The 24,034-nt window shown below is 45.7% G+C and overlaps 1 protein-coding gene across 1 annotated transcript in view; it reads left to right on the plus strand.

The window, feature by feature from the left end:
* Positions 1-24,034, plus strand: part of HHATL (hedgehog acyltransferase like) — a 360,457-nt gene that overhangs the window by 227,433 nt on the left and 108,990 nt on the right. The window contains exon 4 of the mRNA XM_069647763.1: positions 12,311-12,424. Coding sequence (XP_069503864.1) covers positions 12,311-12,424 — 114 coding nt within the window. The remainder of the gene's footprint in view (positions 1-12,310; positions 12,425-24,034) is intronic.

The raw sequence follows: 24,034 nt of genomic DNA on the forward strand, positions 1-24,034 counted from the left end.
ACGAAGGAGAGGAGGGGCAAATAGCAATACAAGGAAGAATAGCAGCAAATTGGACAGGACAAGGACAACGACAGTGGACGGAGCAGGAGCAGAACGGAGGTCCAACGTGGCAAGAGTGGGCCCCAAGAGGGGGAAGAGGTGGGTACAGGGGCCGAAGAGGAGGACAAGGGTATGGAGGAATGGGAGGAAATGGGTGGCAGGGTCCCAGAGGTCCACAGGGGAGCTGCTGGAATTGTAGGAGATGGGGGCACTACTCAAGAGAGTGCAGGAGCAGACAAAACAACGGGTTCCAGGAGACAGAACAGTACGGTCACCCCCACCCAGGAAGCCCCTACGGCCTCCCCATGGGACAATACCAACAACCAGAAAATGTAGGACAAAGAAGTAACGCACAACTACACGGACATCAGTACAGAACACAAAACCACCCACAGAATAATGACAATATGCAATACACGCCAGGTAACACTTTCGCCACAGTAGCTAACGGAGCGCCTGCTCCCGCACCTTACAGCGGGGTGTCAGTAGTTTCGGGGAACATTTTTGATCAAGGGGGGGCAATGAGACACCCCGCATAGGACAGCCCACAGAGAGCACTTGCGTGTCCAGTACTATCTACGACCCACAATGCATCAGAGGAACCATTGATAGGAGCGCAGATAGGAGACAAGCAGTTCATATTCATGGTGGATTCGGGAGCGGAGAAATCATGCATTAGAGAGGGCCGGTTCCCGTTATCTAATAGAACGTTAGAGACGCAGGGGTTCTCTGGGGCTGTAATTGAAGTTCCTTACACAGAGGCATTGGATGTGACAGTGGGGGGTAAAACAGTGAAAGCACCCTTACTGTACTATGAACACTCTCCCATTAATTTGCTGGGGAGAGATCTCTTAAGCAAACTAAATATGACAATATCATTCACAGGGAGCGGTATCGTATGTTCGACGCCAGGCATATGCCCCCTCCGCATATTAGCAGTAATACACGGCCACACAATCATGCAAGAGATCAGAGGGTTACCAAGAAACGAGGAGATGTTTGTTGAGGGCATGAGAACATTGGCTCTCATAGTACCAGAACTAAAAAGGATGGATTGGAGGATTCCAGCCGAATTCCTATTCCGCCCCATAGCAAGCCCCGACACTGCTCCCGGGTCAGTGCTATCGTTGGATTTGCACGCAGTACATGTGTCAGCAAACAGAATATGTGTGATTGGCGTTGACATGGAAGGATGTGAGTGGCGGACAGTACTGTGTACAAATGCAAATATCCCACTGAGGGAGCTCTCGGACGAGGAGCTATTTTCTGACACTGAGACAGATGGCGAAATAGTGATGGAACTAGCAATGCCGTGCGACATTGTAGTTACAGCCAGAAAAACTCAAGTTGAATTAATGGCAGTAGTAGGAGCACCACATGCATTTTTTGATGACGACATGAGGTTAGTACCCACTAACATATGGACAAATGGCCCCCATGATGTGGGGTTATTACATGGGGTTCAGCCTGTGGTAATAAAACTGAAACCGGGAGCAATTCTACCCCGGGTAAAACAATATCCATTGTCACGCGAAGCAGAAGAAGGGATCAGAGAGACACTAGATGCACTGCTAGCACAAGGAATAATAGTGCCCTCAAACTCCCCATGCAACACATGCATTTACCCGATTAAAAAGGCGAAGGGAGGTTCATGGAGGATGATACAAGATTTACGCCCACTCAATGACGTGATTCAGAAGGAGTTCCCTTTAGTCCCGAACCCGGCGACAATACTGTGCAACATTCCGAAAACGGCATCCCACTTCACAGTTATTGACTTAAAAAATGCATTTTTCTCGATTCCCTTAGCAGAAGAGAGCAGGTACTTAACAGCGTTTACACTAGGGGGGAGGAGGTTCGAACACTGCAGACTACCACAAGGATATTGCGAGAGCCCAAGCATATTCAACAGGGTACTACATGAAGATCTGGGGAATTTGTCTGTAGAAAGCACAGTGATTCAGTACGTTGATGATTTATTGATTTGTGCACAAACTGAGGAAGAGTGTAGAAAGGACTCAATAACACTCCTGACATTATTGGCCAATAAAGGGTACAAGGTGGACAAGGGGAAGTTACAATACTGTTTGACAGAGGTCCTATACTTGGGACAGCTGATATCAAAGGATGGCAAGCGGATCATACCAGACAGGGCACAGGCGATTAGAGCAGTTGGGGAGCCCAAAACAGTAAAAGAGATGCAGAAATTTCTGGGTATGTGCAACTATTGCCGAGCATGGATATTGGATTATGCAGCATACACAAGGCCCTTGTTACAGGCACTAAAAGAGGCACAGCAGGAAAACAAACACATAGAATGGACAGAAGAGATGAACACAGCATTTAACTCACTAAAAGAGCTGATATCAAGCGCTCCAGTACTGGCAAATCCAGATTATGGGCGCGAATTCTTCTTATTTTCACACTGCAAAGGAACACTGATGACAGCAGTACTGACACAAAAGACATCGTTAGGGCACAAACCACTGACTTACTATAGTGGCACCCTAGACGCAGTAATGCAAGGACATTTCGCGTGCGAGCAATCCCTAGCTGCAGCCGCGTTCGCGATTGAGAAAAGTGCCACGATAGTGATGGGCTGTCCTGTGACACTGTTTGTGGAACACTCACTCTTTGCAATATTAGAGCGATCAAAGAGCACATTGACGACACAACGCGCCACAGCATATGAAATAACACTGTCCAGCGCAAACATCCACATAGTAAGATGTAAAACAGTGAACCCGGCCACATTCATCACAGAGGCGTGCACCGTAGAGGACATGCAGAACCACAACTGCGCTACATACACAGGTGACGAAGGTCAGGATCAAGTGATTTTTGAGAATGGTCTGAACGAGGGAGAGGTGTATTTCGTGGACGGGTCAGCATCAATAGACATGGAGACAGGAGAGAAACATGTGGGTATGGCAGTTGTACGATTAGAGGAAGATGAATACGAGACACTAGTGCAACACCGCCTCCCATCACACTATTCAGCCCAAGCAGCAGAACTAATAGCGCTAATAGAAGCATTGCATGCCGCCAAGGGGTGCGCAGTGACAATATATACCGACTCAGCATACATGACAACAACAGTACACGGCGGGTTGGCACGGTGGGGGCGGAGAGGGTTTCGACGAGCAGATGGAACACCGGTTCAGCATGCAGAATTATTGAAAGAACTGATTGAGGCCCTGCAAGACCCCACGGCAGTGGCCATCGTAAAATGCCAAGCCCACACCACAAATACAGATTTTATATCTTTGGGGAACGCGGCAGCAGACGCCGCTGCCAAAGAAGCTTCGTATTTACAGAAAGGTGAAGTAGGAGAGTACATGTTGCACCACACAGCAAGCCAAGAGGTCCCCACAGGATACAACATGATGCCCACACAGGAAATAATAGAGCTGCAAGAGGGAGCTAGTGCAGAAGAAAAATTGCTGTGGACTAAGAGGGGATGCAGCAAATCGCCGACTGATTTATTGTGGCGACAAAAAAGTTCAGGAAAAGCGGTAATGCCAGTTACATTGTTAGAAATAGCATTTCAACAACTACACTTTCCCGCACATAACGCAAAGCAACACATAATGGCGGACATACAAGAAGATTGGTTTGCACCTTGCCTCCATGAACACATCACAAGGCTGGCTTTAGAATGCACGACATGTCAGATTTACAACTCAGGTATGACATTGCGCACACTGAGAGGAACGATACCAAAACCAAATGGCCCATTCAGAGAGCTCCACATTGATTATGTAGACATGGGAGAAAGATGTAACGGGGCTCGCTACATGATTGTGGTTGTATGTCCATTTTCGAGGTGGGTGGAGGCAGGCCCCTGTGCGCGCCCTGATGCGAAGGGCGCCGCGAAGTTCCTAGTGCGGGAAGTATTCCCGCGCTGGGGGATTTGCGAAGTTATTCGCTCAGACAACGGCACGCATTTTGTTAATGAACTATTCAAGGAAGTGACTACGCTATTGGGAATAAAGCACAAATTATGTTCGATTTATCATCCTCAAAGTAATGGCGTAGTGGAAAAGATGAACGGTCTGTTAAAAAGCAGATTGTCAAAACTGTGTTTTTCCCTTAAAAAGACCTGGATGTACTGCCTGCCTTTGGCCCTGTTTGAGTTACGAAATCAGCCAAGTAAAGACCACCATTTGTCCCCGCATGAGATCGTCACGGGAAGGAGAATGAACACAGTGCATTCGCCTCTCCGTGAACGTTCTGATGCACACAGAAGTGCAGCGATATTGGGAGAGGAGTTCACAGAGTACTTGAAAAAACTGACACGGGCAGCGCGCGTAATTGCGAAGCAACTAGCCCCCCCCTCTACAAGAGAGGAGGGGAACACAACAGAAACAGAGACACTGCCTGAAAAACCATTACAACTAATGCCTGGTGACCTTATATATGTCAGAAGTTTTGTGCGAAGGTGGAATGCGCCACGTTTCCATGGCCCTTATGAGGTAGTGTTTTGCACACCCACAGCAGTAAAGGTGAAGGGCCTACGATACTGGGTGCATTTGACAGACGTACGCAGAGCCTATAGCACCGTGGAAGGTGAGGTGCAGGACGAGGCACAGGCAACTGCGGACAATGAAGTTGTGCAGAATGAATGATGGGAATTTTGTGTGCATTAAGTGATGAACATTGAACGTGACTGGCGCACGACAAGTGTACTGAAATAAATATGTATATATATATATATATAATTTTTTACAACTTTTGAAGGTTTTTGTGGTTTTTTTTTTGGTTTTGGAGAAGTTTTTTTTTTTCTTCTCTCGACTTTCCTCTTTATATATGAAATAATGTACGGATAGTAATGATTGTAAAGTTACCTTGTCTGTGGACACACCCCCTCCCTCACCCACTCCCATACTTTGTCGAAAAAATGTCACAACGTTATAAATGTTTACATGCTTGTACTTAATGCACTTTTATGTTTCAAACAGGATTTACTATGGCATCGAATGGGCAGCCTGCAACTAATAGATTTGTTAGATTTAGAGAAATGTTAGTAGATAGATTGACATATTCATACGAATGTGGTTTATCAATGTGTGTTATTGTGTTCTTCATCTCAATATTTTGCCTGGTGACATATTGGGTCATAGCGTTCATCTCTACCGAGATGAACGAGGGGGGAGGGGGGAGTAACACCACCCTTGCCCCTGGCACGAATTCAATTACAAGTATGAATATTAAAGAAGGTGATTTTTTGGTCTGGGATGGATCACACTTTGTATGGGGTTACTATACTGCACCACCCACTGCTGCCCCGTCACAACCAAGAGATAAAGATATGGAAAATGACACAATGTCCCTACCTGAAATATATAACAGCCCCACTACCCTTCCCGCCCCGATACAAAACAGCGATTTGTTGTTTATTGAGGAAAATGGAAAAGTAATTACGATGACAGAACACAAGTTCCTATATGAGGAATTGGAAAAGGGGGGTGGGAATGAGAAAGGGGGGCCTATTCTTTCACCTATCGAAACTAAAAGGTATAGGAGGAGGGAGAGAAGTAGGCGAAGAAGAGAGACAAGCAGGAGGGGGTATGATGAGTATTATGGGTTAGGATTAGACAAGATGGAAGACCCACGACACCCCCACCAAGCAAATAAATGGTATGCAGATATGAGTACAACAGCTAAACAGACAACCAATGAAAGCTGCTATGTCTGTTCGCTCATCCCCCATGCATCAGGTACACCCAAAGTGTTGTTGCCAAGAGAATTGCCCATTGTGGATGCCCAATGTCTCCTTCATCTCACACTGTGTAGAATAAAGAACACCTTCCAAGCACACGATGTCTCTTTCAAAATGATACAGGACAACAAAACGTGCTATTCAAAAGCGTCTGGAGTGGTCTGTCTTAAAGAACCTTTCTTTGCAATACAAGGGACGCTGTTTTCCGAAAACAAATGGAAAGATGAAGAAGTACTGTGCAAAGCGGAAGCACTGAGAGGTGTCCAACCAGACAAGCTGCGGTGGATGGAAAAAACGTGCTTACCAATATGGAAAGAACACATCTCTAAACTAACATGGGTAACAGCGATGGAGAAACCCTTCAAGCTAAAAAGTGAAATACAAAACGAACTATGTTTCAAGGGAGAAGGAAAAGTGGCAATGGGAACGAATAAAAACTGTAACAAAACTCTCACCATCCCAGACATGAAAAAAGGAACAGCAGCACTAATGGACACATACTGGGTATGCGGGAATCAGGCTTACTTGCACCTTCCCCAGGCATGGAGTGGCAGCTGCTCAATGGCCACTTTGCATTCGGCCCTAATGGTAATTCCAGAAAGTCACGTCGACGAAAATAAAAGGACGCAAGGAAACGTGAACAAGGATGTGACGTCTCCCACTGCAGAAGCGCACCTCTATGTCCTGTCCTCCGGAGGGAAAGAAGAGGAGCTATCACGGAACAAGCGAGCATCAAACTACATATCACAAGCATCATCCGATTTATTGGCACAGATCCCAGACAGGTATCGCCTGTTCAGCTCCGTGGAAACATTTTTTGCCTCACTAGTTTCAAGTGTCCAAGCAAGAGCAAATGCAAAATGGCTCCAGATCACACGGTGGGAACTGATTCAGCTGGCCAATGACACTGAAGAAGGGTTCAACATAATAAAGGTGGAACTACGAGCTCTGCGACTAATGACCATGCAGAACAGGTATGTTCTGGACCTGCTAACAGCGATCGATGGAGGTGTTTGCCGAAAAATAGGAAGTGCGTGCTGCACGTTCGTACCTTCTGAAGACGCAGAAAATGGGTCCCTGTCCCACGTCATTGAAGCAGTACATAACCTGGGAGAGAAGATGAAGCTGGAAGGTGGGGCTAAAGATAGCTCATGGTTCGACAATATCTTCTCCTGGGTTCCCTCATGGCTTGGAATGGCGATGAAGTTCTTGATACCAGTTGTGGTGGTCCTCCTCGTGGTGTTCTGCCTGTGCCAGGTGGGCCTCCGATGTTGTGCTAACGCAGTCCCTAACGGTGCAATGATGATGGTGACAATGGGCAACTCTGGTGGTACAATTAAGGCGACACAAGAAGTACATGTACAGACAGGAACAGATAACACTCCCAGATACCAGTTAGTGCCTATGTGCCGTGATAAGTACATAGTAGATAAACTATGGCACACCACTATCAAAGAACCCCGAGACGTGGAACTGGAATGGTATGAGGAGGTCTGGGTAGACTTGGAAGAAACTGGTGACTGTATATATTTAACATGTACACCAGATGAGTATGCTAGAAGAGGTGAGAGCTTGAGGGGGGTATGCAGAGCCTGGATGCCTAGAAAAGGAACACCTGCATGGGATGACGCAGTGATAGAGGAGCAAGAATGTAGAAGATTAGAAGAGCTAAAGAATTCGTTACTTTAGTAACGAAAGGGGGGAAATGTAGGGGAGGACTGGCCGCGAGGCCCTCCTCACCTGCAGCCTTCTCCCCAGGTGAGGACCATGACTCGGTGGCCGTCCCCTCATGCCACCCGGGCCCAGGTGGAGGAGGGGTCACCCGCCGACGACATTGCCCACACGTATCCGTTCCCTGCATATACCAAAATTCAGTTAGGCCTAGAAGCCATCTTATCTAGCAAACATGGCGTGAGTTCAGCACACTGTAACGAGGCCCCCACCTTTGGAGGGCCTTTCATGCATCTCTGCCACCGCAATAGCCCTGGTAGATCCGCTGCGAGCGCGTTCCCATGAGAAAGTCGGGTATGAGCTAACCCGAGATGCTAACACTGTAACATTTTATCGTTCACAATGTAATATTGCACCCCGCATGACCTGGTCCGCGAGGCCGGGGTGACGGGAAAAAAAAGCTGAAGCATCACTATCTGAAGAAAGTAGAAAATAATTCAAGTATTGGTATTAACGAACTACCTCGGTTTAAACAGATCCTGTAAACTGTGAATAAACCATAAAGATGTAACGTTACATGATACCACCCCAGGTCTGGACTAGTGCTGCTATAACCACAGAGAAAGATGTCGACCAAATGTATAGCCTTTATCTGTATAAGTGTTCTTACAATTTTATGTAGAAACCTGAACTCATATATGTTTTCTTAATCACCTAAAGCAGCGAGCATCAATTTCTGTAGGTCATAACCTAGAACTACCTCGTGTAACGTCTAATGTACATAAAATAATCACACCATGTAGTAAATATAATGTTAGGTAATGAAAAGGTACTCGGACCGACTGTATTAAAGAAATGTGTAACGAAATTGAAATATATATGTGTGTTTAAATAACATCAAAATAAGGCGGAACATTATAAAAGTTCTGCATTCAAAAGTTAGCAACGCACGAGGAAAAAACCTTTGTGAATATATGCAAGGCCATTCTCCCTCCCACCCTACCAAGCCTGCCAGATAAAGAAGCTAAGGCCTGTGCCGCGCTCCCTCACCTCCCCCAACCAAGCTGGAGCCGCTTCAGAGAGTCAGAGGCCCCGGTACCGCACCCAAGGCCACAGCCCGCCACCTGTGTTATTTACAGCACGGTAATAAACCCACGTTTGAATCCACTGATCTACCAGCACCCTCTCGTAAATTCCACAACCCCCTCACCCCCCAGACCACCCCAAGAATCATGACCCCGTGCAAAGACGACCCCCATCACTGGGACAAGACACAGAGACCCATTTATGTAATAACTTCTAACGCGGCAGACAGACGTGTATCATTCGGCTCAGGCCCCAGAGCCCAGCCCCTCGACCTAAAATACCGGTCAATAGGACACAGGTAAATCTCACCCCAGCCGACAACCACCGGACCTCTCACAAGGTGCATTCCTCATGTGTTGCGTTTATTTTATAAGACAAACTGCTGAGCGATTTATTGATGAACTTAGATGTCGTTTCTTGAATAACTGCAGTGTGCATGGCCTAGGGCAAACGAGTCAGGAAAGGTATTCATCTTTGTCACAGGCTGCCCCAGCATACCAACACCGCTCGGATGACCTCAAGCTGGCCTGCCAGGCCCAACCCAACCCACGAGGCTGACCAGTGACGTCCTCACGCCAAGACCAACCACGCTGCAGCAACACCTATAGTTAGTCGACGCCACCCAATCCCAATTAACTTGTGCCCCCTATAGTGTGTAGGTTCTGATGACGTTTTTTGTATTAGAAATACGCCTGTCTTTGCTATTGTCAGACAGAGCGCTCTCGGAGGTTGCAGAGTTCTTTGCATGCCCTATTCTTTGGATAAACTCCCACTTACGCTCACCCGCACTCTGTCTTGGTCTTATTCCCACTACGGGAGAGTCCCTTATTGTCTCTCATTGCGGGGAGGATCGTGCTGAAATTGGGGGCGCTTCCTTTCATACCTCATGCTATTTTTCTAGCCTATTTTCTTGAAGTAGCTACCATTGTTGACACCAAAGACTTTGTTTACTACACACAGAGTTGTGAATGTGTCCATCTGCTCCACTGTGGAAGCCAGTGGATTCCTTTCGCAGCCAGTGTGATGCCTTGTACTCTGGTTCAGACATATAACCTGGCGGCCTGATTCTAGATCCTCTGTAGATTCCAAATCTCTTTTCGTGGTGCACCAGGAACGTTTTTATAAAAGCGCTATATAAGGCCAGCCGGTTGGCCACCTTTAACAACTGAATGGCCATTCTGGCAATAATGAGCTGGAAGTTGTTGCTCTTCAAGATGTGCAAACCGAAACCGTCATATAAAGGAGAGGTCGGAGCTAAGCCATACGCTAAGGTTTTTCACTTTTCTCATATGTGCCAGGGTCCTCCCTAGTTTTTATGTCTCACTGGGGAGTAAGCTGTCCCTGATTCTGCTCCCTGTCACCATAATCACAGCTTTGGTGCCATTCTTTCAAAGCCAGTCCTCCCTTATCTAGCTGTACATGTCCCATTGGCACTCTCTTCTCCCTGTCGCCATAATCACAGCTTTGGTGCCATTCTTTCAAAGCCAGTCCTCCCTCATCAAGCTGTCCATGTCCCATAGGCACTCTCTTCTCCCTGTCACCATAATCACAGCTTTGGTCCTATTCTTTCAAAGCCAGTCCTCCCTCGTCTAGCTGTACATGTCCCATAGGCACTCTCTTCTCCCTGTCACCATAATTACAGCTTTGGTGTTATTCTTTCAAAGCCAGCCCTCCCTCATCTAGCTGTACATGTCCCATAGGCACTCTCTTCTCCCTGTCGCCATAATCACAGCTTTGGTGCCATTCTTTCAAAGCCAGCCCTCCCTCGTCTAGCTGTCCATGTCCCATAGGCACTCTCTTCTCCCTGTCGCCATAATCACAGCTTTGGTGCCATTCTTTCAAAGCCAGCCCTCCCTCGTCTAGCTGTACATGTCCCATAGGCACTCTCTTCTCCCTGTCGCCATAATCACAGCTTTGGTGCCATTCTTTCAAAGCCAGCCCTCCCTCGTCTAGCTGTACATGTCCCATAGGCACTCTCTTCTCCCTGTCACCATAATCACAGCTTTGGTCCTATTCTTTCAAAGCCAGCCCTCCCTCGTCTAGAAGTCCATGTCCCATAGGCACTCTCTTCTCCCTGTCACCATAATTACAGCTTTGGTGTTATTCTTTCAAAGCCAGTCCTCCCTCGTCTAGCTGTACATGTCCCATAGGCACTCTCTTCTCCCTGTCACCATAATTACAGCTTTGGTGTTATTCTTTCAAAGCCAGTCCTCCCTCGTCTAGCTGTACATGTCCCATAGGCACTCTCTTCTCCCTGTCACCATAATTACAGCTTTGGTGTAATTCTTTCAAAGCCAGTCCTCCCTCGTCTAGCTGTACATGTCCCATAGGCACTCTCTTCTCCCTGTCACCATAATTACAGCTTTGGTGTTATTCTTTCAAAGCCAGTCCTCCCTCGTCTAGCTGTCCATGTCCCATAGGCACTCTCTTCTCCCTGTCACCATAATTACAGCTTTGGTGTTATTCTTTCAAAGCCAGTCCTCCCTCGTCTAGCTGTCCATGTCCCATAGGCACTCTCTTCTCCCTGTCACCATAATCACAGCTTTGGTCCTATTCTTTCAAAGCCAGCCCTCCCTCGTCTAGAAGTCCATGTCCCATAGGCACTCTCTTCTCCCTGTCACCATAATTACAGCTTTGGTGTTATTCTTTCAAAGCCAGTCCTCCCTCGTCTAGCTGTACATGTCCCATAGGCACTCTCTTCTCCCTGTCACCATAATTACAGCTTTGGTGTTATTCTTTCAAAGCCAGTCCTCCCTCGTCTAGCTGTACATGTCCCATAGGCACTCTCTTCTCCCTGTCACCATAATTACAGCTTTGGTGTTATTCTTTCAAAGCCAGTCCTCCCTCGTCTAGCTGTCCATGTCCCATTGGTACTCTCTTAAACTGATTCTGGTTGCTAGGACTGTGCTCCACTCCTAGTGGAGAGGCATGTAGAGTACAGTGACAAAGATTTCTAAATGGTGCTGTCAGAAAAAGTAAATATTGTGACCCAAAACAGTATATTGTGTGACATTTATGATTGATTAATATAGGGATAGGTAATCATTAAACTTACGGAATTGCTGATGTACTTGTGGAACCGTCCCCTCTGGGGGACACTGGTGCAGTGGGTATCAGATATCAGAAACTGACATTGATTACATAGTATATTGTAAACGTCGAATTTACTGTTCTGTATCCTATTTAGACATTGCACAGCAGAGCCTCAGCTAATGAACGTGTTCATTAATATGATCAGTTTTAATGGTTCATAGGATTTGTTAAATATTTTTTCGATAATTTTCATAGCTTATATTGGCCTTCTAGATTGATTGATTGATAAGATGCATTAAAATCTCTGTTTGCAAACATATCGAAAGGCATATATGTTAGTTACAAGCTAGCCCTATAGAATTGTGATATTTCATGTAATTTAAAAAACAAATTATATTTTTTTCAAAATAACAGGAATTGACATTGCCTTGTTCGTCAGGGTAATGAAAATGAATAGTTTTGGAGCAAAACATTGGGGTGCGCCTTTTTAATGGCATTCGGCATTTTGCATTTTCTGTTGCAAGTGCAAACCCATGACAAGCTCCAACGGTCTGACATATTTAGCGCTCCTTTGACCATTCTACCAGCCTTTCCTCAGATCTTTGAGAGAGTTGTGTGATCACCCAGTAAGGTTTGACAGAGGTGGAGGTGTAGTTTAGGTTGTGAGACAAATTGTGTGCTTTACTGAATTTTGAAAATGTAGGTATATGTGTCTCCTCTGGTTTCGTCTATTTAACGCCTGTCTTTTCTCCCCCACAGGATGTAGCTGACTTTGAATGGATGATGTGGTTTACCACATTTAGAAACTACATCATTTTTGCCCTTAGTGGTCATGTCCTGTTTGCCAAGATCTGCACAATGCTTGTACCGCAGGTGAGTATGCCCAACCCTTATATCCCTTAGGTTCATATCCCATGTGTCAGTGGTCCAACGTTCAGTCGCCAAATTGTATTTTCATATTTTTTATTTATTTCATTAGAAGAAAAATCCATTAAATTCCAAATATCCATACTATAAATTAGTACCCAGCGGGGGTGGGGGGTTGGCCAGCCAATGAGGAGGCTCAGAACGGGGGCGTTACCTGACGGTAATCCCTCCGCTCCGAGCCTCCGCAGGGGTGGAGGCTGCCATTTTTCCTGCCAGGGAGCAAGGTCATTGCTTGCTTCGCTCAGGCCTGTAACTATGGGCCCCGGGGCATAACCTGAAGTGGCAATGCCCCCCTGCTTGCGGCTTATTGCCTCACTATGACTTTCGAGTATTTACTTAAATCACCAGTGTTTAAAAGAAGAAGCTTGCAAATGGCAGCCCAAACACTTAGCACAGCTACTATCAAGGAAATCTGTAGCCCTATCCTTTGACCGAGTTCAGACCTATTCGTTAGAGATTGTTCCAGGTTTCTCATGAAATGCTCAGAACGATCACACCTCATAGACCTGCTTCCTTTCCCTTAATTAGTAAGCGCTTCCATGTTTGTATGACTTTGTTGTTTTTACCTAACCTAAATACCCTATGCTATCCAAGCTCTTATTTTTGGTAGGCAGTGATTTAAATGAATAGAAAATAACGAATAACATTAATATCTAAACATTTATAACGAAAAAAATACTGTTTTTTAAAATATATATATGGGGGTGGGTAAGGGGTTAAAATGGGTGGAGATAGGGTTGGATTATAAATGAAGGGACATTAGGGGTTTGGGGGGACCCCCAAATAAAACAAATTGGTCGTTTTTTCGTTATAAATATTTAGATGTAAATATAAATCGTTATTTTCTATTCGTTAAAATCACATGTAACCTTATTTTTTCCACACTTCTTGTATCTCCAGAGTCTCCAAGCAATTCAATCTAAATCTTATAAAGCACTGTCTAATAGTTCTACTCTGAGGCCGCTCCCTATAGGCATGTAGCTCATTCTACAAAGGAACCATATGACCGCTCCCTATAGGCATGTAGCTCATTCTACAAAGGAACCATATGACCGCTCCCTATAGGCATGTAGCTCATTCTACAAAGGAACCATATGACCGCTCCCTATAGGCATGTAGCTCATTCTACAAAGGAACCATATGACCGCTCCCTATAGGCATGTAGCTCATTCTACAAAGGAACCATATGACCGCTCCCTATAGGCATGTAGCTCATTCTACAAAGGAACCATATGACCGCTCCCTATAGGCATGTAGCTCATTCTACAAAGGAACCATATGACCGCTCCCTATAGGCATGTAGCTCATTCTACAAAGGAACCATATGACCGCTCCCTATAGGCATGTAGCTCATTCTACAAAGGAACCATATGACCGCTCCCTATAGGCATGTAGCTCATTCTACAAAGGAACCATATGACCGCTCCCTATAGGCATGTAGCTCATTCTACAAAGGAACCATATGACCGCTCCCTATAGGCATGTAGCTCATTCTACAAAGGAACCATATGACCGCTCCCTATAGGCATGTAGCTCATTCTACAAAGGAACCATATGACCGCTCCCTATAGGCATGTAGCTCATTCTACAAAGGAACCATATGACCGCTCCCTATAGGCATGTAGCTCATTCTACAAAGGAACCATATGACCGCTCCCTATAGGCATGTAGCTCATTCTACAAAGGAACCATATGACCGCTCCCTATAGGCATGTAGCTCATTCTACAAAGGAACCATATGACCGCTCCCTATAGGCATGTAGCTCATTCTACAAAGGAACCATATGACCGCTCCCTATAGGCATGTAGCTCATTCTACAAAGGAACCATATGACCGCTCCCTATAGGCATGTAGCTCATTCTACAAAGGAACCATATGACCGCTCCCTATAGGCATGTAGCTCATTCTACAAAGGAACCATATGACCGCTCCCTATAGGCATGTAGCTCATTCTACAAAGGAACCATATGACCGCTCCCTATAGGCATGTAGCTCATTCTACAAAGGAACCATATGACCGCTCCCTATAGGCATGTAGCTCATTCTACAAAGGAACCATATGACCGCTCCCTATAGGCATGTAGCTCATTCTACAAAGGAACCATATGACCGCTCCCTATAGGCATGTAGCTCATTCTACAAAGGAACCATATGACCGCTCCCTATAGGCATGTAGCTCATTCTACAAAGGAACCATATGACCGCTCCCTATAGGCATGTAGCTCATTCTACAAAGGAACCATATGACCGCTCCCTATAGGCATGTAGCTCATTCTACAAAGGAACCATATGACCGCTCCCTATAGGCATGTAGCTCATTCTACAAAGGAACCATATGACCGCTCCCTATAGGCATGTAGCTCATTCTACAAAGGAACCATATGACCGCTCCCTATAGGCATGTAGCTCATTCTACAAAGGAACCATATGACCGCTCCCTATAGGCATGTAGCTCATTCTACAAAGGAACCATATGACCGCTCCCTATAGGCATGTAGCTCATTCTACAAAGGAACCATATGACCGCTCCCTATAGGCATGTAGCTCATTCTACAAAGGAACCATATGACCGCTCCCTATAGGCATGTAGCTCATTCTACAAAGGAACCATATGACCGCTCCCTATAGGCATGTAGCTCATTCTACAAAGGAACCATATGACCGCTCCCTATAGGCATGTAGCTCATTCTACAAAGGAACCATATGACCGCTCCCTATAGGCATGTAGCTCATTCTACAAAGGAACCATATGACCGCTCCCTATAGGCATGTAGCTCATTCTACAAAGGAACCATATGACCGCTCCCTATAGGCATGTAGCTCATTCTACAAAGGAACCATATGACCGCTCCCTATAGGCATGTAGCTCATTCTACAAAGGAACCATATGACCGCTCCCTATAGGCATGTAGCTCATTCTACAAAGGAACCATATGACCGCTCCCTATAGGCATGTAGCTCATTCTACAAAGGAACCATATGACCGCTCCCTATAGGCATGTAGCTCATTCTACAAAGGAACCATATGACCGCTCCCTATAGGCATGTAGCTCATTCTACAAAGGAACCATATGACCGCTCCCTATAGGCATGTAGCTCATTCTACAAAGGAACCATATGACCGCTCCCTATAGGCATGTAGCTCATTCTACAAAGGAACCATATGACCGCTCCCTATAGGCATGTAGCTCATTCTACAAAGGAACCATATGACCGCTCCCTATAGGCATGTAGCTCATTCTACAAAGGAACCATATGACCGCTCCCTATAGGCATGTAGCTCATTCTACAAAGGAACCATATGACCGCTCCCTATAGGCATGTAGCTCATTCTACAAAGGAACCATATGACCGCTCCCTATAGGCATGTAGCTCATTCTACAAAGGAACCATATGACCGCTCCCTATAGGCATGTAGCTCATTCTACAAAGGAACCATATGACCGCTCCCTATAGGCATGTAGCTCATTCTACAAAGGAACCATATGACCGCTCCCTATAGGCATGTAGCTCATTCTACAAAGGAACCATATGACCGCTCCCTATAGGCATGTAGCTCATTCTACAAAGGAACCATATGACCGCTCCCTATAGGCATGTAGCTCATTCTACAAAGGAACCATATGACCGCTCCCTATAGGCATGTAGCTCATTCTACAAAGGAACCATATGACCGCTCCCTATAGGCATGTAGCTCATTCTACAAAGGAACCATATGACCGCTCCCTATAGGCATGTAGCTCATTCTACAAAGGAACCATATGACCGCTCCCTATAGGCATGTAGCTCATTCTACAAAGGAACCATATGACCGCTCCCTATAGGCATGTAGCTCATTCTACAAAGGAACCATATGACCGCTCCCTATAGGCATGTAGCTCATTCTACAAAGGAACCATATGACCGCTCCCTATAGGCATGTAGCTCATTCTACAAAGGAACCATATGACCGCTCCCTATAGGCATGTAGCTCATTCTACAAAGGAACCATATGACCGCTCCCTATAGGCATGTAGCTCATTCTACAAAGGAACCATATGACCGCTCCCTATAGGCATGTAGCTCATTCTACAAAGGAACCATATGACCGCTCCCTATAGGCATGTAGCTCATTCTACAAAGGAACCATATGACCGCTCCCTATAGGCATGTAGCTCATTCTACAAAGGAACCATATGACCGCTCCCTATAGGCATGTAGCTCATTCTACAAAGGAACCATATGACCGCTCCCTATAGGCATGTAGCTCATTCTACAAAGGAACCATATGACCGCTCCCTATAGGCATGTAGCTCATTCTACAAAGGAACCATATGACCGCTCCCTATAGGCATGTAGCTCATTCTACAAAGGAACCATATGACCGCTCCCTATAGGCATGTAGCTCATTCTACAAAGGAACCATATGACCGCTCCCTATAGGCATGTAGCTCATTCTACAAAGGAACCATATGACCGCTCCCTATAGGCATGTAGCTCATTCTACAAAGGAACCATATGACCGCTCCCTATAGGCATGTAGCTCATTCTACAAAGGAACCATATGACCGCTCCCTATAGGCATGTAGCTCATTCTACAAAGGAACCATATGACCGCTCCCTATAGGCATGTAGCTCATTCTACAAAGGAACCATACGACCGCTCCCTATAGGCATGTAGCTCATTCTACAAAGGAACCATACGACCGCTCCCTATAGGCATGTAGCTCATTCTACAAAGGAACCATACGACCGCTCCCTATAGGCATGTAGCTCATTCTACAAAGGAACCATACGACCGCTCCCTATAGGCATGTAGCTCATTCTACAAAGGAACCATACGACCGCTCCCTATAGGCATGTAGCTCATTCTACAAAGGAACCATACGACCGCTCCCTATAGGCATGTAGCTCATTCTACAAAGGAACCATACGACCGCTCCCTATAGGCATGTAGCTCATTCTACAAAGGAACCATACGACCGCTCCCTATAGGCATGTAGCTCATTCTACAAAGGAACCATACGACCGCTCCCTATAGGCATGTAGCTCATTCTACAAAGGAACCATACGACCGCTCCCTATAGGCATGTAGCTCATTCTACAAAGGAACCATACGACCGCTCCCTATAGGCATGTAGCTCATTCTACAAAGGAACCATACGACCGCTCCCTATAGGCATGTAGCTCATTCTACAAAGGAACCATACGACCGCTCCCTATAGGCATGTAGCTCATTCTACAAAGGAACCATACGACCGCTCCCTATAGGCATGTAGCTCATTCTACAAAGGAACCATACGACCGCTCCCTATAGGCATGTAGCTCATTCTACAAAGGAACCATACGACCGCTCCCTATAGGCATGTAGCTCATTCTACAAAGGAACCATACGACCGCTCCCTATAGGCATGTAGCTCATTCTACAAAGGAACCATACGACCGCTCCCTATAGGCATGTAGCTCATTCTACAAAGGAACCATACGACCGCACCCTATAGGCATGTAGCTCATTCTACAAAGGAACCATACGACCGCTCCCTATAGGCATGTAGCTCATTCTACAAAGGAACCATACGACCGCTCCCTATAGGCATGTAGCTCATTCTACAAAGGAACCATACGACCGCTCCCTATAGGCATGTAGCTCATTCTACAAAGGAACCATATGACCGCTCCCTATAGGCATGTAGCTCATTCTACAAAGGAACCATATGACCGCTCCCTATAGGCATGTAGCTCATTCTACAAAGGAACCATATGACCGCTCCCTATAGGCATGTAGCTCATTCTACAAAGGAACCATATGACCGCTCCCTATAGGCATGTAGCTCATTCTACAAAGGAACCATATGACCGCTCCCTATAGGCATGTAGCTCATTCTACAAAGGAACCATATGACCGCTCCCTATAGGCATGTAGCTCATTCTACAAAGGAACCATATGACCGCTCCCTATAGGCATGTAGCTCATTCTACAAAGGAACCATATGACCGCTCCCTATAGGCATGTAGCTCATTCTACAAAGGAACCATATGACCGCTCCCTATAGGCATGTAGCTCATTCTACAAAGGAACCATATGACCGCTCCCTATAGGCATGTAGCTCATTCTACAAAGGAACCATATGACCGCTCCCTATAGGCATGTAGCTCATTCTACAAAGGAACCATATGACCGCTCCCTATAGGCATGTAGCTCATTCTACAAAGGAACCATATGACCGCTCCCTATAGGCATGTAGCTCATTCTACAAAGGAACCATATGACCGCTCCCTATAGGCATGTAGCTCATTCTACAAAGGAACCATATGACCGCTCCCTATAGGCATGTAGCTCATTCTACAAAGGAACCATATGACCGCTCCCTATAGGCATGTAGCTCATTCCACAAAGGAACCATATGACCGCTCCCTATAGGCATGTAGCTCATTCCACAAAGGAACCATATGACCGCTCCCTATAGGCATGTAGCTCATTCTACAAAGGAACCATATTTAGATATTCTTGTGAAAATCTCCGCTCCACGAACTGGTTGTAATTGATAGTGCAATCCTGCTTATAAGCCGCTTTTTCCTTTACATTTTGTTTCATTGTGCGTCAGTAGCGCTTTACACCCAAGAATGAGATGGTACAAGCATAGAAACGATGACTATAAAACACAGGACAGAAATGTAGAGACAAAGGAAGACCCTCAAGATATAAATGGGATGATAGTCTGGGTTAACTGCCTCCATGAATGTCTTGCAAAAAATGTAAAACAAAATGTACAGAACAGAAATAGACCACACCACCTGCATACAATTAACAAATATGGGAAGGGGTCCAATGTTCGCAAAAACAGTGACGGACCATTTGATTAAACCCAGTTCTGCCCTTATAAGGCCTTTGATACAAATGGCAGTAGGTGTGTCTCCGAGAGGCTCCTTCCACTTGGGTGAATCCTATTTGGCACGTTTCGAGCCACGTTTCAGTACCACATAGCATAATTAATATAACTTTTGACTGCTGGCCTTGACCAGCAGGATTAAGGAGGAACATCCATGTTTTCATGTGTATTGAAAATTAACAAGGGGGTCCTGGGAGTCCCTCTGCCAGACATTAGTCCTGGTTACGAGAGACTTACCCAGAGACTTTAGCTCACTATCTTTCACAGAGAAGACATATCCCAAACATATCAGTTTTTGTCCTGCCCTGGGGCAGTCCAGCACCGAAATGCTAGGCAATTCTCCTCTGAACAAGAGTACCAACAGAAACCCCAGACACGTGTTTCGGTCTGGTTGGACCTCATCAGTAGGGTGGATCTGTGCCTCTCTAAGAATAGTGAGCAAGGGGTCCACGTCTGGATTCCCCTAGTAACTTAGGGTGAGACCCAAAGTTACTTAAAAATGCAAATTAACAAGGGGGTCCTGGGAGTCCCTCTGCCAGACATTAGTCCTGGTTACGAGAGACTTACCCAGAGTCTTTAGCTCACTATCTTTCACAGAGAAGAAATATCCCAAACATATCAGTTTTTGTCCTGCCCTGTATATTGAGCCAGGTTTCAATACCACATTGCATCATTCATATAAAGTCTTGTTTATAGGCCTTGATGGGTGAGATTAAGGATGAACCTTCATGTTTTCAATCAAAACCTCTTAACACTGCCATGGTCCCTGCAGCCTTTTTATCATTTTTCATTAACACATTTTTCTGATTTTGTAGTTACAAAACATGAGTCAAAGTATAGAACTGTAGTGACTCCCCCAATATTTTCTCACCCAGATACCAATGGAAAGTAACCCTTTTCCTGCCATCAAGAAACTCATTACCTTAGTCGTGTTGATAATTATTTCAAGAACATATTTTGTATGTATTCCCAATTGGCGTTCAAACTGCACTGCAGACCCATTCGGTAACTTCTAAAAGAGTCATGTTCTCTCTATAGGTCACTATCACTAACCAGTTTATATGGGTATTTCCAATCTTTAGAGAGTAATTTAGAGCTTCTTTCAGCATGTCACCCAAGTCTGCCATGCATAACTTAAAAAGACAGGGGGCTAGAATACACCCTTGTTTTAAATCTCTGTTTGTTCTAATTTCATTTGAAAAACATCCTTCTTTATTTAATATAATTATTTTGGGGCAGTATTCGCGTGGGGAAGAATTATTAACTTCAGCAGACCTTCATTTAGCCCCCACATACCCACCCGCAGTTTAGCCCATAGCCTTCTGCAAACCCACTCGATCGGAATTGGCGGCGTAGTCTATAAATGCCATAACAACAGACAGATGAGATTTAACCATGGTTTAGGCTTCAAAATGCTAATTATTAAACGATTCAATTAAGTATTCAAGCCCAGTTGCCAAGTAGTGAGAAGGCCCCACTTTTAATGTCTTAGTTGACTTTAAATTTGTATTTATTAGCTTGCAAGAGGACCTTCCAGCCATAAGCGTTCAGTTTTGGAAATGCCACCTCAGGTGCGACGGGTATGCCCAGGCGTGGGTCCCAAGCCTGCTATGCCTAGAGACCCAAGCTACACATCACTGATGATGCCCAATAAGGCTGAAACACGTCTGGGGTGGTGTCCTGCAGCGAGATGTGACCTGGTCCATTGGATGGGACCAAGTTAGATCTTCATGTGGTCTTTCTCCTTCTTCAATGGCATGGCAGGCTGAAAACAAAACGGCTTGGAAGTTTGCCTGGAGCCATGCCAGAGCTTATGATTCATTCAAAACTTTCCGGCAGTCAACCTGCTATGCCTAGTGACCCAAGGTACACTTCACTGTCGAATCTAAAAAACGTTGAATCCTGCATCGGTTTGTTCGTGGACTTGTGCAGAAAAGATACGGGCCAGCACTTTAGGCTTGACTGCCCTTTTTGGGGTGGGACCAAGACTAATATGTGTGTGGTCTTTCGCCTTCTGAAGTAGCATAAAAGGCTGAAAACGATTGTCTGCAGGGTTACCAGAGCAATGCAAGTGGTTATGATTAATTCAGAACCACCTTCCACCCAGCAACCTTTTATTTTGCGGATTTGAGTTATCCACCTGGGTAGGATCCTTTGCAATGAGCAGGTGATATTCCTGAAATTAATAACGTAGCATCTTGAATGCAACATTCCTCCCCTGAAACCATACTTCCTGCAATGCATACAGGCAATGAATCCCTTCTCAGAAAAGAGCAACGTGAATGCTTGATAGGTTTGAGATAATTACATATATTTCGGTTACATTCGCGCCATTTTGGGTTAATTCCAGTATTTGCAAGTTAGAGCCCAAAAGAAAGGAAACCACTAAAATAAAGCCTCAAACAGATGAAAAGTGTATGTGGAAGAAGTGCTATTGATTTAAGCATGATCCTGCCATAAAAACTCCAATTAAGAAATAAGGTGTGCTTGATTAAAACAGCAACCCCGACATACAAAACTGGTCCACAAGAAGAGGCGTATTTTACCATTGACATCCCATTTCAACGTGAGAGCAGGATAGGTCACCTGCAATAAGCAGCAAGCTCTGAGCCCACCCCAACCCCCTCCTTGGCAATACGCATTTATAGCTAACTACTTGTCATACATGTCAGCAGGATCCCATGCTCTCTTTCTGCATTCCTTACTGTGTTCCCACTCTGATCCAGAACCTGCCACCGCGCTACAACCATTGCCAGAATCAGTGCCCACAGCAGAATGAACTAGAACGTCTCTCTACCAGAGGCGTAGACAGGGTAGGGTCTGAGTGGGCAAGGCCCACCCAATACCTGTAACTGTGCACTCGGCATTTACAGATGTTAATGTCACTGCGTTGGGCCCACTTACATTAGCTTCAGGCCCCACTTGTTAGACAATCCTGGCTACGCCTCTGCTCCCTACAGGTGCAGTGTCATGATGCCTGCCCCTGAGAAGCCAGACCAGGCCCAGCAACCCCGGAAGCAGGCATCATGCCATTTGGAGCATGCCCAAAAACCCCAGTTAGGGGCTGTTTGGGTGCAGTCCTAGCGCCTATGGCGCCAGGCTCATAAGGATAAAGTCAGTCCTGGCGCCATGGGCGCCAGGCTCATTACAGAAAACCTACCTAATGCAGACCATGCTGCATACTTACCTGGTGCAGACCATGCTGCACAAAGCCATAAGCCAAATGGGGCTTAGGAGGGACTATTTTACCTGAGGGACTACTTTCTACTCAGGTGGGGGCTGTGGAAGAATACTTACCTGGGACTTCTTCCAAGGCTATTTAAACCACGCCGGGACAGCCGCACGTGCTTCGCGTTATTCTGCTTTCAGCAGCGTAACGCTCACCGTGCCTTCAGCAGCTTCCAGTCTTCAGCCACGCCCGCTTCAGTCCTGGACCACCTGGAAACGAAAAGAAAGAAGGAGAAGAGATTTAAACTTGAAACCTTACCTGAATTCTTGATCCATCGCGCCGTCGATCTGGAAGAAGAAGTCATCGCACGCGCGCCGCCACGCACCTCGCAGCGCCGCGCAGAACTCACCATCCAGTGCAGCTTTTCCTCACTCCATCGCGAACTCTGCACTTCCAGACCGCTCTCCGATATCTAAGGGGACAAGAAAAGCCAGGTGAGCAAGGAATGCAAAAGGGCAATACAAGCTACCCCCAAAGACTTACCGGATTACCACAGGGGGGTACTCACCTCATCTCGGGTCGGCGCAGTTAACTCTGCATCACCGCCACACCCCGGCCCCTAAGGGGAAACCACTGGACATTACAAGCTACCCCCCAAAGACTTACCTGATTTACCACAGGGGGGTAGTCACCTCATCTCGGGTCGGCGCAGTTAACTCTGCATCATCGCCGTACCCCGGCCCCTAAGGGGAAAACCACTATAGACTTACCTGACTCTCACCAACTGCCATTTGGACTCTTCGTGGTGGTTAAACTGGCAACCTACAAGGAATCGGAAAGAGTGAAGATCAGACATTTGAACTCTTACAAACTATTGGATTCTAGAGTCAATACTGGAACTCACCAATTCCTCCACGCTGTCAGGCTTTCTCAAATCTGATGTTGTCCCCGGAAGCTGCTGAACCCCCGCAGTCCCCTTTGGATGCTAACCTCTTAACTGGTATCAAACAGTTCAGTTGAGAGCACCCCCAAGGGAAAGGGGGAAAATGGGACAAAATAATAAACTTCAGGTTTTGCTCAGCTTCTTTATCTGCCAACCTGTTGGTGAAAATAACAACAAATTCACTAACCTTTGAATTCCTTGGCTCTAACTTCTCTTTATAAATTTAAGTAAATAAACACGCCACCATACCTGATTATCCTCTGTGAATAACGTAGAGGACGTGTATGAATTCTACTGAAGAAAACATAAAAATAGAGTCTTAGATGCTCTTACTGATTTCTTCAATTCGGTTTTGCAAAAAACTGCTAATCTCTCTCAGTTTAATGAGTTTGTCTTCAAGCAGTTCAACTGTCTTTTACCCAAACAACCCGCTGGAAATATTATACATGTAGTTTGTATTGGTGTCTAGCTTCAACACAAATTCCAAGAATGACACTCTAACTATTCAATTTAAAATTGTTTGTTTTCTGAATGTGTAAAAGTGTTCATTAATTGGATCTTTTGCTTGCAAAGA

This window comes from Ambystoma mexicanum, chromosome 2q (genome assembly GCF_040938575.1).
Source record: "Ambystoma mexicanum isolate Mex_15411 chromosome 2q, UKY_AmexF1_1, whole genome shotgun sequence".
NCBI classification, from domain to species: Eukaryota; Metazoa; Chordata; class Amphibia; order Caudata; family Ambystomatidae; genus Ambystoma; species Ambystoma mexicanum.